At 45.9% G+C, this 17,321-nt stretch overlaps 1 protein-coding gene across 3 annotated transcripts in view; it reads left to right on the top strand.

Annotated features, from left to right (window-relative positions):
- Positions 1–17,321, top strand: part of PKN1 (protein kinase N1) — an 83,197-nt gene that overhangs the window by 52,109 nt on the left and 13,767 nt on the right. For 2 of the 3 annotated variants that reach the window (XM_048489798.1, XM_048489797.1), the window contains exons 1-5: positions 7,911–7,986; positions 11,759–12,059; positions 15,140–15,285; positions 16,203–16,332; positions 16,647–16,792. In XM_048489798.1, coding sequence (XP_048345755.1) covers positions 7,912–7,986; positions 11,759–12,059; positions 15,140–15,285; positions 16,203–16,332; positions 16,647–16,792 — 798 coding nt within the window. In that variant the 5' untranslated portion in view covers position 7,911. Of the gene's footprint in view, positions 1–7,910; positions 7,987–11,758; positions 12,060–15,139; positions 15,286–16,202; positions 16,333–16,646; positions 16,793–17,321 lie in introns of those variants that run through there. The other variant, XM_048489799.1, reaches the window with a different exon arrangement.

The raw sequence follows: 17,321 nt of genomic DNA, 5'->3' as shown, positions 1-17,321 counted from the left end.
AACGTGCCGGAGCGCCCATGCCTTCCCAGGGCGCTGCCCTCTAACCGGAGACCTCCATACCGCCACTTCCTCCGCCTTCCCAGTGGCCCTCGGAGCAGTCGAAGCTACACCCTCAAGCGTGGGCTCCCTCGACTCAGCTGGCTCCCTTCCCTGTGTCACTCAACAGGCAAGCACTCCACAGGATCCTGAACGGGGAGATTCAAACGCTGGGCAGTTAACCCTTCAGCTCCTCCTGGATGAACGCACTTCTGCAGTTTTTTGCTAGAGTTTCTAGAAGGAGATAGACAAAGCTCTGGATGCAAGAGATCAAAGGACAGCTAATGCCCGCCCGCTGGCCCGGTCCCATAAGGATCCCGGGTGAGTCCTCACTGCAGAGGACTCCTAGCCCCTGGTGAGGAGGGACCCTTTAGCCCTCACTCTAATGAGGAGGAAGAAGAATTCCTCCAGAATTCTCCCAGTGACCTGGCTCTGATGGGGGAGAAAAATTCTCTGACACAGAGTGAAACCCTGAGCCAGCTGCAGAACAATCCATACAGTTCTTAAACTGGAAGAAACTAATCTTTAATTCTAAAACTATCTCCCTGGGCTTGGATTTACTGCACTCTGAGGACGAAGAGCAAATCCCCAGCCTTCCATTAATGCTTCCAACAAGCCAATCAAGGGCTATCATCCAAAAGGAACATCATCCTCATTTCCGCCGATAGGGAGGGCGCATGCAACATTTCCCTGTTCCTGAATGCTTTGTTAAAAGGATTCATAGGAATGGCTCAATCCCACTGCCCACAAGGGCTTGGCCCTCAATTTTAAGAAAAAATATCTGATGCCTCAGCAGTTTCACGCCTCCTGGGAATCCTCCAGTCAATGCCCCTGTGTCCATACTACACCTCGAGCACTGGTAGCCAAGGAGGGGAGGCAATATCAAAGACCCGTCTTGATAGGAGATCTGAAGCAGCGCCAGATCTCACGAGTGGTTGGCGGCAGCTATCAAACTTTACGCTCTCCTCCACAGTGGCCAGAGCCTCCATGGTGTGGCTCAAACGCCTCCTAGAGATGATTCCAGCTGAAGCAAAGGTAGAGCATGCGCATCGAAGCGGTTCTTTTTCGCCAATTCCTTCATAGCAGATGCCACCTTTAGCTTATGTCACTGGTGGTAGCGCAGGTCCTTAGCCTCTAACATGATAGCAAGGCGCACGCCTGGATTCGCTCTTACGGCGTTTCGGACATACAATCAAAACATGTAGTGGCTGGTTATTCATACTTTGGAGGGGCTCTATTTGAAAAAAGAATTGACGTAAGTCCTTTGTCCAAACCAAGGACAACAAAAGACGATGCCAAAATCGGTCCGGCACCCGACAGGTCTTCTGCCAGCAGCAAGTTCACCTTCCGTCCCACACAAACTTACCTCCGCATTTAACGACGCGGCAGAGAATTACACTCGGCAGAATCAACATCTCTTCGGAACTACAAACAGTCCTTCAAACAATACAACAAGGGCAAGCCCCTTCAACGCCAACAAGAAACAAGCAATTATTGACAAAGCATCCCGTGGAGGCCGCTCTCCAACACTTTCAGCACTGTTGGCAGGGAAACCATGTAACAGGTGGACAGTCGTGATTCACAGGTTATGTGGATAGAATTCAACGCTATTCCTCATCACCACTCCGTTTATTTCTCTCAAAGGATCCGCCAAAGCCAATAGGAACCCTGAGGCTGTTTCCCACCTCAATTAAGATCCAAGCCATCAACCTGTAATGACAGCTGAACGCTTCTCAGGACATATTCACATTTCTTTACAGTCCCTAAAGAAATGGGGACTGGAGAGCAATACTCAACCTGAAACGATCAACAAATTCATTCGGTCCCTAAATTCAGGATGGAAACCCTTCCGTCTAATACGGCAACGCCGGGCCATCAAGATCTGCTGACTTCGTTGATTCATCTGACACGCCTATTTAGCATATCCCCATTCACAACTCTCACAGGAAGTACCTGAGATCACCATACAGAATCGCCATTATCAGTTCCTGACATTGCCATTCGATCAGCCACGGGCTCCCAAGAACCTTCTCCAAGGTACTATTATTCCAGTCATCATGCTGAGGGAACAGGGGATACACATCTACCCCCCTACCTCGACGATCTGCTGATTCGCCACGCCCATCCCCAAGGCCATCACCGACGCCGAGGTAGTTCCAAGAAACCCTAGCACAGCATGGCTTTATCGTAAACAAAGAAAAAAGTTCTTTCATTCCTCCACGCTAGAACACCTAGGTGCAGTGCTGGACACGGTACAAGACTCCTTTTCATCCCAGAAGAGAAGGTAGAAAATCAGAAAAGCGACATTACTAGTCATGTCCAACAGAAGTACGTCCTTGCTAAAACTGGCAAGTTTGCTGGGATCTTCATCTCAGTAATCGACCTGACCCAGTGGGTCGCGTTTCCACGCGAGACCGCCTCCAACAATTTCTCCGTGCATACCAGCTGGACATTATTGCCAAAAAAAGACAGAAGATTAACCATACCCCCAAGAGTTCGCCTCAGCTCTTCTCTGGTGGACGAACCGCTCCAACCTCAGACGGGAAAAGCGTTATCCTACATGCTCATCGAGCTCAAATCTTCACAGACGCCAGCCTTCTGGGCTGGGGGGCCACACTCAATCAACTGTATGTCCAGGGAACTTGGTCTCCGGAAGAATCCCGGCTCCATATCAATGTGCTGGAAACTCGAGCGATCTTCCTTGCCCTTCAACATTTCCGGCCACAAATTCCGTCACCAACGTATGTCATCATAAGAACGGACAATGTTGCGGCGAAGATGTACATCAACAACCAGGGAGGCTCCAGATCGGCAAGGCTCCACTTTCGGAAGCAACAAAATCCTCCAATGGGCTGGAGGAGAACTTTGGTATCACTCGAAGCCCTACACATCAGGGGAGTCCAAAATCTAGAGGCAGAGTGGCTCAGCAGGCAGAACCTGTGCGAAACAGAATGGCGACCGATCCAGGTCTTCTTCAAGATATGCAACACCTTCGTACCCGGAGGTAGACCTGTTAAGCCTCCCAGAAGAACCATCAACTTCCAAAGTTTCATGACCCGACACTACCATCCATTGTGGCGGTAGCAACGGACGCCTGAACGCTACTGGCCTCCAAATCTCCTATGCTTTCCTCCTTTCCCTGATCCCTGGGCTCCTGGGCGCAGGATCATATCCGGTTGCCTTGGTGATCCTTGTAGCCCTGCAGATGGCCCAGGAGACCCTGGTTCACCACCATCCTGAACTGTCCATCGTGAGAACCACTGACTCTGCCAATCACTTCCACTTCCTGATGCAGGGCCCCATCGGTGCATCCGATCCCGCTTGGGTTCAAGCTGACCACATGGCTCTTGGAGCGGCAAACCTCAGGAAAAAAAGGGGTACTTCGGAAGAAGTCACATCTACTATCTTAACAGCCAGGCGCGAGGCTCAGACAGTCAACATCTACAACTGCTCATGGAAGGCCCTACGTCCAGGTGGTGCCATCGCAAAACAGCTTGACCCCACGGAACCATCCATCACCGTTATCTTGGAATTCCTGCAAATAGGGCTACTCAATGGGACTCGCGTTCCACCTTACGCGAGACAATTGGCAGCTCTTGCTACCGTTATCCCTTGTGTACGCATATCCACATCACCAGACATCCGGACGCTCTGAACTTCCTAAGAGGGTAAAATTGTCCCAACCTCGCGGTGGTCCACAGGTTTCCCTCTTGGTGCCTGGAACGCTGTCCTATCAGGCACTTCACTAGGTCCCTCTGCTTGAACTCCGGCAAACGGTACACATCAAATGGGTAAGAATGAAAACGCCTATTCTTAATTGCAATAGCGTCGGCCAGAAGAGTGGCTGAACTTCCAAAGCCCTTTCAATAAACTCAAAATTCTGCGTGTGTTCCATAAGGATAGGGTATGTCTTCGTGACAGATCCAACTTTCATTCCGAAGGTTAACTCCCCTTTCCATCGCAAGGCCAGGAGATCGTTGTTCTAAACTTCATGCCAACCCTTCTCATCCCAAAAGAGAAATCGTGGCACACATTGGAATGGACGGCGTGCCTTAAAAGCATACATAATAAGAACGGAGGAGTTCCGAAAATCAGAGAGTATGTTCATCAACATTAGCCCGCCCAACTTGGGAGCGCAAATGTCCAAGGCAGCAATCAGTAGTACCCTGAAAGCCTGCATATGCGAAGCATACAAAACTTCTGACTTACCGGTCCCTCAGGGAGTCACAGCTCACTCAGTGCGCAATGCTGCGACCAACGCAGCATTCCGAAATCATGCATCGGTGGAAGACATCTGCAAGGCCGCCACCTGGTCTTCCATTTCCACCTTCATACGTCATTATAAAATTCGGTCCCTGGCCTCGGCAGAATCAGCCTTTGGCAAAAGGGTACTGGAAAGTATCATCGGGGACTAATGAAACCCACCCGAATTCGGGACACTGCTCGGGGAGGTCCCACACAAGATGCCCCACTCCTACAGTAGAAGGATCCATTGGATACTCACCGTGAAGGGTCTTTCTACTGTAGGTAAGTGGGGCATCTTGGCCCTCCCTAGTTCCATTTGTTTCCCGATGTTACTCTCTCTGTTATCAACTAAATTCATGTATTCAGACTGTTCAACATTTAGGGTTGTCGTTATTGTTGTTACTGTTCTTGTGGTCTTCGTTATTGCCGAGCCGTTTTCTTTCCATGTTTTTGGTCATTTGTTCCTGTTACTTAAAGTGCTGTACTACTATGCCAGGTGGGGGTACTGAAGCAAAGTGACCCCAAGACCTCACAGGAAGTACATGGAAGAATTTCATCATTTCCTGCCTCTCTGCAATTGGTCGAGATCACACCCACACAAGATGCCCCACTTACCTACAGTAGAAAGACCCTTCACGGTGAGTATCCAATGGATCCTTCTCTCATCAGATACTTTAAGCACTTCAGAAAGAAAGCAACACTAGATGTGTTTGCTTCCTGAGATCCGATGAGGATTCTCACATTTTTCTTCCTCCCTCTGCTTTTCAATTGGCTCTTCTTACAGCCACTGCTCTGATTTGCTAGCTTACATTTTTAAAGATGCTTGCTTCCCATGCTTTCTAACCTAAGTGGCTGCTCTTTCTTGCACTAAAGCTGTCTGCCGCAGGACAGATTTTTGTTTATTGGTTTATATTTTAGTCAGTTTTCTAATGTGTGGTCCTTGAAACAACTTATCATGAGTAAAAATAAATCAATAAAGCTAATAAGAAAATTACCTCACTGACTGAGGCAGAGTACACAGGCATCACAATCAAATAAGAAAATATTGCTACGCAATGGATGCTTTCAGCCAGATTGACATTCCATATCAAAATAAGTGGAATAAATAAAAGAAAGCCTAAGTGATCAAGAAAGCTTTCCCTGGAAGGCCCAGGTTTGAATTGTCACTCTGCTGTGGAAACTTCCTGAGAGACTTTGGGCCAGCTACATGCCCTCAGCCTAGCCTATCTCACGGGATTGTTAGGATGATAAAAATGGAAGAGTGGAGAATGATATAAGCTGCTGTGGGACCCCGTAGGGGAGAAAAGAAGAGTGTAAATGAAGTAAAAAATAAAAGTTACCTCATTACCCCACACTTCCATCTGTTAGTGTGGATAATAGCTCTCCAAGCTGTGGATCTGCTCCTTCAGGGGGGAAAATACCTCTGTCTGAAATAGGCTGACTCCTCACTCCCTGGCTGGCTGTTTTGTGACCTCAGTCTTTATCTGGATTGAGTTTCAGTTTATTAGTGCTGGCCCTCATCCTCCCTTTTAGCACCTCCAAAGACACTCAGTGCCTTACCTGATTCAGCTGAAAGAGAGAAATAAGAGACAGATATCATCTGCCATCTGGGTAACATCTCACTCCATATTCTTGTAAAGCCTCTCCCAACAATTTCTGGCAGATGTTAAAAGGAATGGGGAGCAAAATGGAGCCTTGTGATTTTTAACACAACTTTAAAATAGGATAGATTGCTTGAAAAAAAAAGATGAAGATGCTCTTACATTTTCCATATTATTTCAGTCTGATTCTTTTTCTACTAGCTGTAAAATGTATGGGACAAAAGTGTACTTTTGCCAAATACAGAGTGGTATGTCACAATGGAGGTTGAAATTGGGAAGCATAAGCTACAGACCTGCAAAAGGGTGAATGTACAATTAATGTGATGTGGGAGAGGCTGAAACAGAGGGGCACCTTTCAGTCTAATGTTGTTGCTATTATGTGAAAGCGTGAGGGAAATGGTGTAATCAGACATTGCACAAGATATCCCATAGAAAGTAATAAGTAAGAATTGTGCCAGACCTGGGAGATAACAGATACTGCAAGGGTTTCTGTAAAGCCACTCCTCCAGGCAGATAGAGGGCACAGAAGTAAACTACTGCACTGTCTTTGGGATCTGTTCTTCCAAGTCTGTATTTCTGTCCTCCGTTCTCTCTGATGGGTATTATTAACAAACTGATTTGCACACGTCTTTAAGGTTTTATCTCCGTAAAGAATCCCAACCAAACTAATATTTCAAAGGCATCTTCTACCCTTGGTCATAATAGTGTGAGAGATTGGCTAGGGATCCTGGGGGAGACTTGTCTTGGCAGTATTATGAGCAGAAAGGATATAAGGATCTTCGTAAACCATACCTTGAACTTGTATCAACGGTGAGATGTGGTAGCTAAAAAGGCAAGTGTGATTTTAGGCTCTATCAAGAGAAGCATAGTGTCCGGATCACGTGAAATGATGGTAACACCTTACTCTGTTCTGGTTGGACCTCACCTAGAGTGTTGTGTTCAGTTTTGGGCACCACAGTTTAAGAAGGATGTAAACAAGCTATAACGTGTCCAGAAGAGGGCAGTGAAGATGGTGAGGGGTCTGGAGACCAAGTCTTATGAGGAAAAGTTGAAGGAGCTTGGCATGTTAAGCTTGGAGAGGAGATGACTGAGAGGTGATATAACCATTTTCAAGTACTTACAGGACTGTTATATAGAGGATGGTGCAGAGTTGTTCTCTGTTTCCTGACAAGGTCGGGCCAGAACCAATGGGTTGAAATTCAATCAAGAGAGTTTTCAGCTAAACATTACGAAGAACTTCCTGACAGAGCGGTTCCACAGTGGAATGGGCTTCCTCAAGAGGTGGTGGGCTCTCCTTCATTGAAGGTTTTTAAGCAGAGGCTAGATCAGGGGTAGGGAACCTGCGGCTCTCCAGACGTTCAGGAACTTCAATTCCCATCAGCCTCTGTCAGCATGGCCAATTGGCCATGCTGGTAGGGGCTAAGCGGAATCAGATTCTCTGAACATCTGAGAGCAGGTTCCCACCCTGGGCTAGATGGCCACCTGACTGTAATTTTGTGAACTTGGGCAGATCATGCGAGAGAGGGCAGGAAGGGTTGCGTCAGTGCCTGACTCTCATGGCTCTTTCTTACATGCCAAGAATAATGCCGATCACCACTTTGGGGTCAGGAAGGGATTTTCCTCCAGGCCAGATTGGCCAGGGATCCTGGAGGAGCAGGGCTCACTGTGTGGGGAGGGGGAAGGGAGTAGTTGTGAATTTCCTGCAGTGTGCAGGGGGTTCTTTCCAACTAGAAGTCCCTGGAGGTTCTTTCCAGCTCTGTGTTTCTATGATTCTCATTGGTGACCCGATGGCCTTTTTACTTAACGTCTTTCAGATTCATTCCAGAGGGATATGGGAAGGCAAAGGCAGCAGTAGAGAGAGCTTACAGGCGCTGTCATTACTCCCTACCGTTGTGGCCTGTTCCGGTAGTGCCAACGAATACAGGAACTCTGTTTAGGAAGTGGTTTGTTTGCACAAAGGCTAGAAGAGCCGTTTGAACTGACAGGCAGGAAGTGAGAGTGTAGCCAGCACGCAGTCCTGAGCAGACAGATGGCCTGGTATGCCTCTCCTGGAATTGGGATGTCTCTTTCGGAAGCAGATGCAATCTCTGACCAAGAGCTGGAGGTACTGCCTTTGTAGGAGGATATTGGGAGACTTGGAAAGAGTTTGATCATCCCTGTCCCCCTCCCTGCTTTGGGGTAATAGAGAGGGAAAAGATGATGATGTGTTGCAAGTTTATGGTACCTAAGGGATCTATTCCTCAGGGAGTGACTAGAGATAAGCAGCACACTAAAATCAATAAGACTGTAGTGGGGAGGGGCGGGAGGAAACAGGTGAGTGAGTGAATGTGTGTGTGTGTGCTGTCAAATCACAGCTGACTTTTGGTGACCCTGTCGGATTCAGAATTAGTTGGTCATTCCCTGCCTCTGTGTGGGCTGAGAGAGTTCTGAGAGGACTATGAATGGCCCAGGGTCACCCAGCAGACTTCATGTAGAGGACTGGGGAATCGAACTCCTTTCTCCAGATTAGAGTCCAGCACTCTTAAGTACTGCTATTCTGACTCCAAACAGGGAATTAGATCAGAGAAAAACATTCCTGAACTAATATAAGATGAGTTAAAACTGGATGCAGACATGCATCATAGTGTATGTAGCTAGAGAACTGTTCAGCCTTGCTTAGAGGTGACTGTGTGCATTATAACTCACTTTGCTGTGCAACTGTCTATACCAGGGGTAGGGAACCTGCGGCTCTCCAGATGTTCAGGAACTACAATTCCCATCAGCCTCTGTCAGCATGGCCAATTGGCCATGCTGGTAGGGGCTGATGGGAATTGTAGTTCCTGAACATCTGGAGAGCCGCAGGTTCCCTACCCCTGGTCTATACAAACAAAATAGGTTATAGATGAATGTATGTATTCCCTGTGCATCATAGGGGGTAGCTAATTTCATGAAAGGCAGAAAGCATAACTGTACCAGAAGCAAGAAGTATTGCACATGTAATCTGTGTTGTGGTAGATGATGTACCTGGATTTGGGGGCATAATATTCTGTACTGTTGACATGCAGGGGTAAGCAGAGTTACACCCTTCTAAGCCCACTAACTTCAACAGGGTGTAACTCTACTTAGGATGTGCACATAGTTTGTAAGCAAGATTATCTGTCGATAGGAAGGAGAGTTCAGTGCCTTACTTGCTGGGGAGGAAAGGGCTGTGATACTTGTTCAAACGTATCAGACATGTGACACAAAGAACAGCATGTGTGTAATACAAGATAACGTATGCATGCACATGAAGGGGAGGGTACAAACTGTCTGCAGGTTGGAATGGGAGTTTGGTGCCATGTATACAAATGTTCTTAAATGACAGTCTTCACTGAGAAGTAGATATATGCAGGTTTCTGCTGTATTTTCATATTTGCATTTTGCTCAAATCCCTGTAAATTTCAGCTTTTTGAAAAAAGAGGACAGTGCTTATTTGTCACATTCACACCTATTCCATAGCATTCCTTTCACTGAATAGACCCCAGAGACCCAGGGCATTCGTTCGTCTGTAGCAACCTGAACTGCTGGGTGCAGTTCTCTGTTATAATTTTACAGACCAATAAGGAAAAAAAGTGTGCCATTTTAAGTTTACAAACAAATTACAGCTGTATATAGTGATTTTAAAAAACCTTTTTTGTATAACATCTTGGGGGTGTCTTAAATATGGGTTTGTCTTCCTTTGGGGGAAATTTGGGGCATTTTATTCCTTCCAGCAGATGTGTGAGGGCTCTGTCCCTGAATGGTGGGAGGAATACAGTTCTGTGAATTATAGAGCTGAACATGTCAATTTCTCTCCTGAGCTCACATTTGTAGCTACGCCATAGTCTGCACCAAGTTGTACAGTATTTGGGGGATCTACTATCAGATCCTCCGACATAGAGCTTATCTTTTAAAAAGGTAAAACCTTTCCTTTAGAAAGCAAGGATGAGAGAGGGCACATAATTCAGAGCTGTGGCAAAAAGAAAATGAACTATTTTCCTCTGTTGCTGTTTCAACAGTTTCAAGCTATGGCCATCCTTTGACTACTTTTACTGCCAATAAGGGAAGAAGGCAGGATCTTGCCTTTGCTTATGTTTGTCCCACACCAAAACTAAAAGCAACCTAGGAGGACCAGTTTTGATGAAAGAAGTGTTGTGTTCCTGGTTCATATTTTATGGTCATAAATTCCTGTATCTGTTTTTAAAGCTAAAGTGTGCACTGGAAGATATAATCACTATATACATATAGTATCGGCCCTCTGATAATCCAATAATTAGCACTGGAAGAATCTACCAGTCAGTACCAGCTAGAGTTGGCAGGATATAGTGGTCAGCAAGGCGTGGTAGAGAAACTGGGCACCAGGTCATCTTCTGTTTGGTTTAGTTCTGTGGGAACCGTGGACCTGAGCCTGAATTCCATCTAGCAATGCAATCCTCAGGATACTTTCCTGTGAGTGAGATCTATTGAATAGGCCTAAGTAGGATTCTGACAAAATCTACTTAGGATTGCTCCCTAAACCACTCCCCTGGAATTGATAGGTAAAAATACTATAGTCGCTTTCCACCCTCCCCACAGTACTAACATCAGCTTTGTCAGGATGTAGTTAAAATTGGGAAATGTTGCAAGCTGGAGGAGGGATTGAATGCCCTCTTCTCCTGTACTACTTCTCTCATCACAGTAGTGGTCCACATGGCTGCTTTGGAGGAAAGGGACAAAAATACATCAAAGGTCTGTCATGCCACTTCCAGTTTAAAGCTTCACTTCAGGGTATTGTCGAAGGCTTTCACGACCAGATTCACCTGGTTGTGGTGGGTTTTCCGAGCTGTGTGGCCATGGTCTGGTAGATCTTGTTCCTAATGTTTCGCCTGCATCTGTGGCTGGCATCTTCAGAGGTGTATCACAGAGGGAAATCTGTTACACACTGTGTCCAGTGAGAAGGGAATGTTTTAAAACTTCACTTCAGGCTTTAACATATTGAAATTAAATTGAGATTTAATTTTTCAATCAGATTCAGCAGTGGAATCAATTGCATAGGGAGTGGTGAGTTCCTCCTCACTGACAGTCTTCAAGCAGCGGCTGGGCAAACACTCGTCAACAATACTCTATAGGCTGATCCTGCATTGAGCAGGGGGTCAGACTAGATGGCCTGTATGACCCCTTCCCAACTCTCTGGTTCTATATATCTTAAAAAGAAATACTTGGGATTTTGTAATGGTTGTTTTTTTAAAAGAATCATTGATACCATTCAGCCCTGTAAGTAAGAGTGCCTGAGGTACTTCTTGAACTGAGGACTCCTTGGTTCACACTCTTATCCATTATACAATTCAGCTTTATATTTGGGAATTCTGGGAGGTGCTGGGTTGTCACACCTCTTAATTCCAAATTCTGGCTTTTCCTTATTGTATCTGCAATGTGAACACAGTATCTTCTGTTGTGGTATTCTTTGGAGCAGCTGAGGATGTTGCCGTTTGCCTTGCTAACTCTCCCGGTTATGGAATGGTTGAGTTATGTGCCTGGCATTTTCATTTGTGGTGGTTTTGTTAGATACTCAGATCATACTTTTCTCTCCAGTGGTTCCCATCTTCCATTTTAACTTCATAACAACTACAAGGGAGATCCAAGATTACTCAGTAAGCTTCCTTGTTAAAGGATCAAGAGTGTCCAATCAAACATGGATATCCCAGAGCCTTGTCAGACACTCTGTCCACTACACCATGCTGGCTTTTAAAGCATATTTTAGAACGTATGAGTTATTGTTGAATAGGAGCTTATTTTTCAACATGGCAAAATGGAAGAGCTGCACCTGGAGGGACAAGGAATAATGCTTAAGACTTTATGTCCTTTCCTGTGACAATCTTCTTACCATTTTCCCCTTACAGAGTGATCCAGGCAGCTGGTCAGTGCTGGAGCACCTGGGTCTAGACCAGAGCTCAGATTTCTCAGACACAAGTGTGCAGCAGAAGTTAGATGAAGAGAAAGAAAAGATTAAGCGTGAGATCCGCAAAGAGCTGAAGATCAAAGAGGGAGCGGAGAACCTACGCAAGGCCACTACAGACCGTAAAAACCTCTCCAATGTGGAGAACTTGCTCAAGAGCTCCAACCGTAAGCTGGAGACACTGCACCACCAACTGCAGGATCTCAATGCACACATTGTGGTCAAAGACCCTGAGGAACTGGGGGGTAAGTGTGAATTTAATTGTGTGGTAAGTCAAGGAGTGGTCCCTGCAGGGGATCACAGGGCAGGCAGAAATATAAGACAAGGGGGATTGAGACAAAGTGTACAGGCTGCAGGGAACTGAAGACCCTTTCTGGCATCCTGGTGATTCCATCTGGAGATAATTGGAGAAAAGACTCTTAAGCTATGGTAAGGGAAGCTTCCCTTGTTAAAGAACAGACCCACCTTTCAGAAGTATCTCTGGTTGTAACCAAACTGGTAGTGTGTTTGCACTTGTCCCTAATCTGGTTGCAGGCATTTCAAAGAGAATGGTTGGTTCAGCAAAAGCTGTATGAGAGTAAAGAAATCACCCGTTTGACATCAGGCTAGCTGCATATCTGCTTGCATTCCAGAAAGGTTTTGTAGCAGATGGAGAGATAATCTGTTTTGAGTACAAATTAATGCGAGGCTTGAGTGCAGGCAGTTGGATTTTTTAAACTGGAGTGAAGGCATTTGTTGATATTATGGTTTGTCATTGCTGTGTGAATCCTGCCGGTGCCCCACAGCTCATCTGGCTGTTAGAAATGCTTTAGAAAACTAGACACATGCCAAATTCTACAGAAATAAACAACATTGTCCAATACCATTGCCCCTGGAGCTATTGAGACATTCCTTGTTGCCATGCTCTTCCTGCTCCTTAGGTATTCAGGAACCATTCCTGTGGTTGTAGTCATTTTTAGAAGCTGTGTGGGAATATCTGGAAAATTTAATTACACGTAGGAAAAACTGAACCAAAAATAATCTTAGTAATCTGTCGTTCTGTTTAATGTTATCTGTGGCATTTGATCTGTTGCAGGAATATGACATCATACTTCTCCCATACATGGATACTTACATCCCTTGACTGTTCATAAAGGTTGCATGTATGAGAGAACTCGGTTTAGTTTGCTAAGTATTATTTGTTTATAGCTGTTCATATGTATTCCCACCCTGGTCTCCTGGAGACTTTTGTCTGGTGTGTGAAACCTTACACTTGGGAACACTGCAGTACTTGTTTGTTTGCCGCTCCCTACCTGCAGTTTTTTCAGGCCCATTTCCTGAGAAATATTAGCTTTGCCATTCAATGGCTGCAGTCAGAGAGAGGAACGTGTCTCCTGCAACCCACTATAGCAGAGAAGGGCAAAGGAACAGTGAAGCTTATGGGACCCAGGAGAGGTCTTCATTTCTGTGGCAGTCCTGCCTTCCTCGTCTGACCCCTAGCCCTGTAGTTTGTCTTTTTCTCGAGTGTCCAATCCAAGCTAGCTCATTACACAAAACTGGGACTTTACCAGAGGCTGATATAGCTGCCTGTGATTTTGCAAGAGGAAGTGGTTGATGTTGCACCTGACAGGCTACAGAAAAGGGGGAGAACAGAGTCAGCTTAGGAAACAACTGGGCTAAAAAAGCTCAGGGCCTGGGTGCGGCCATTTCCTTTTCACCAGGACATCTGTAATAAAGTATTGGGGCCTCAGGCACAGAGCTCCTTCCAGACACAGGCTGCTTTGAAACGTTGCCAGTCTTGTGAAGAGGCAGTTCCTTGCCTGATGGCATTCAGTTTTGTCCACTACAGACAATAATAAGAGTTCTCGATGGATTATTGATTTGATCCAGTCACAAGTTTGTCCCCAATTAGCCTAGGGATTGTGGTATTTTCCTCCTGACAACACTGCAAGTGTTCTTTCTGATCGGGCATTCTGAAAATCTAGGATTTACTCACTGGTGTAGAGGCTTTTGAGATGTGAGTTGCCCCTTTCCTTTCATTCCAGCTGGCTTGCTTTGCACTACATTGCTCAGTTGTGAATACCAAGCAGTTCTGGCAGTCTTATACAAGAGCAGGCTCCCTGTCCGATAGTCAGGGATACAAAATACACAATAATGAGGAGTGTTTTGGCCATATGATGTTGACTAAGAACCAGAATTTAAAAGACAGAGTTTGAATGTTGCCTCTTACTTTTTAAAAACTTCCAGTCTGTGTCCTCAAGAAGCGTTCCTTTCCCTGATAGCATTGGCTAGAGTAGAATAGAGGGGGTGTTATTTGTTCAGCTGGATGGAATATCAGTTTAATCACATGCTGATATACTCTGCCCATACCTATAGGAGCATTTTATCTTTGAATCCCAGATTTTCTAACTTCAATTGCTTTCCCTTGCCATTCTCATATCCAATGCGCGAGAGAGAATCCTCTTTCTAGACAATCTACTTTAAAACATTTTACACTGTGCTGGTGTTTTACATTTTAACATTTAAAGAGCAGTAATATTTCCCTGTTGTCAGAAGCTCAAATTTCATACCTCATCAAGTTTCAGATAAAACAGACAGTGATTATGTTATAATTGTTATGGCTACTCTTGAGGTGCAGCTGTCCAAAGGTAATAAATGATTTTTTTTAAAAAAAAGGTTTGATATAAAGATGTTTTGCTCTGTCATTGTATATTCATGATGGAAAGGGTAAAGCTGTGTACATTTCATTCCGCTTAGTCTATGCCAGGGGTAGGGAACCTGCGGCTCTCCAGATGTTCAGGAACTACAATTCCCATCAGCCTCTGTCAGCATGGCCAATTGGCCATGCTGGTAAGGGCTGATGGGAATTGTAGTTCCTGAACATCTGGAGAGCCGCAGGTTCCCTACCCCTGGTCTATGCTATAGGGAAACCATCAGCCTTATAAAGCAGGGGCGTAGCTACAGAAAATGGAGTCCGGGGCAGACTCCAAGCTTTCCCCCCCATGGGCCCTGGCGCCCTGCCACCCCCAGCCCCACTTACCTTAGCTGGCAGCGAGGCCAGACAGGGGCATGCGCAGTGGGCTCTGTTGACCCTGGCAGAGCCGGGCAGGGGTGCCCGGCAGCGGCCTCTACTAGGCAGGCAGGGTGAGGAGAGAAGGAGGAGGGGCATGGGGGTGATTTTCCACCCACATGTGACCCTAACAGCATCCGCCCGGGGTGCCTGTCTCCATGCCACCCTGTGATAGCTATGCCACTGTTATAAAGCATATGCACAGAACATCCTTCCCTTGGAGCTTTTGGATTTGTGCAGTATCATTAACCTCACTGCTTCTGGTTATCTTTCCAGTTGCGCCCCAGTCACCAGGCAGTCTGAGCCGATCAACAGCTACCAAAAATCGTATTGCCGGCTTGGAGAAGCAGCTCAATATTGAACTGAAGGTTAAGCAGGGGGCGGAGAACATGATCCAGATGTACGACAACGGTACTGCTAAGGTGAGTGTGCTATCCTTGTCCCTGTCTCCTTTCATACTGTCAAGGTGAGTGTGGCTGCCCTTCCACCAGTATGTTGTAAAGAGCATTCACAAGAGGCCTGGTTGAACCCCCTCAAATTCCCTGAGCTACAGATGAACAGTTTGTGTCATGCACACTATGTCTTTTGCTTGTAGGGGTGTAGGAATGGCAGACTGATTGTAGTTTTCATTACAAACAGTAGGTTTGTAGGTAGTTACAGCAGTCTGAGCTCCTCTCTGGTAATATATTTTTGTCCTCAATAGTTTGCTTTGAAATGACTAAACAAGCCATCAACATATGAGCACAAAAACATATTTCCATTCAGATTAAGGGGGTGTTTGTACCTGTCTGCTCAGCTGATGTTAGTCCAGATATTGCATACTGTTACTCATTTCATGTTAAATCCTCCCTTTGACAAAGACTGCAACAGCTGGCATTTTCATGTCTCTAAATTTGGGAAAGGCAGACACTTCTGTGATTAATTTGGATTTCTTGAATCATGATCTCGTAAAGTTTCAGTGTGTACTTTTTTAGTACTTGAAAAAATAAAATTACTTTGATTGTATACCTGCAAACTGCAGGAGTTTGTTTTTAAACTTCACAGTGGAAACAGTTTTTGCTGAAGAAGCCTTCTGCCTGCTCCCATTTCAGATAGATAACCTTTTCAGACCAGAGGCCAGTGACACAACAGATGGACTAGGACATATTTCCAGCTCTCTGAACACTGTCAGAGAAATGTGGGGACTTGTGTAATCCCCAAGATTGGATGGGAAGTGTTTGTGTATTCTGTAGGTTAGAGAATACAGAGGTGGCTTCTGCCCCTCAGTCTGGATTCACTGTAATGGATAATTATTGTCTCCTCTCCTTGGTAATCATACCCTACCTGGTCTGCCCTCTAGGATCGGAAGCTGCTACAGACAGCCCAGCAGATGCTACAGGACAGCAAGACAAAGATCAATATAATCCGCATGCAGATCCGCAAGGCTATGCAGGCCGATGAGGCGCAGCCGAATGTGGAAGATGGGCAAGGTGAAGGAGAGGATGACGAAGACAGCCGTCCCTGTGCCCTGCAGACTCTCTCCGTGCAGCCAGGCAGTCACTCACAAAGTCCAGCCACCCCCTGCCTTCAGTCCTTAGAGAACCCTTTGGGAACTGGAGCATAAATCCCTGGGGAGATTTTAGAAACCTCTCTGCCCCACCTTGGGTTGGTGCTGAAGGCCAGTGTTTTCAGGCTTAGGATTCTCTGGGTTCCCTCGACAGCAAAGTCCACTTTGTCATGCAGAAATAGCCGCTGATCCCTAATCACAAGTGGTGGGTCCTGACAACACCCATGTTACTTACAGGTAACACTGATCTGAGTGCCACAGAGTTACGGATTGAGGAGCTGCGGCACCACTTCCGGGTGGAGCATGCTGTGTCTGAGGGGGCCAAGAATGTGCTGCGCCTGCTGGGCTCCAGCAAAGTTCAGGACCGCCATGCCATCTTGGAGGTAATGGGCAGCTGTACTCGGTTTGGAGCTGAACAGAGGAGATAAATCTAAAATTATGAATGAATTGGAAAAAGCATAAATCAATTAGTTTTTCTTCCCCAGAACCTACAATAAAATTAACATGTATGCATTTGTAATTATCCAACTCCCATCCCCTTTTCCCATGTGCATTTTCACCTGTGGAACGTGCTGTTAATACAGTTGCCTGCTGAAATATAAGCAGACTTGCAAAGAATGGGAATGTCATCAACTATTCATCCCAGTAATTATGCCATATATATCCTAATTCTCATCACCTGAGACAGATTATGGCCATATGCTTCACTTGCCCTTATTTGCTGTTGCACAGTTCCGTGACCTGCTGCACCTGGTTCTGGCCACTGCAGCTCATAGGGATATAGATCTGGATAGATTATTGCATTTTGGCTTTCCTATCGTAAAACTGAATTATTGAGACAACAATTGGACAAAATTTCAGAATCTCCAGCCTGTGCTTTGTTGATATCCAAGGGAAGTTGGGAGTGCAAGG

The sequence above is a fragment of the Sphaerodactylus townsendi genome, linkage group LG03 (genome assembly GCF_021028975.2).
Source record: "Sphaerodactylus townsendi isolate TG3544 linkage group LG03, MPM_Stown_v2.3, whole genome shotgun sequence".
NCBI lineage: Eukaryota > Metazoa > Chordata > Lepidosauria > Squamata > Sphaerodactylidae > Sphaerodactylus > Sphaerodactylus townsendi.
This window is presented reverse-complemented; position numbering and strand designations above follow the sequence as displayed.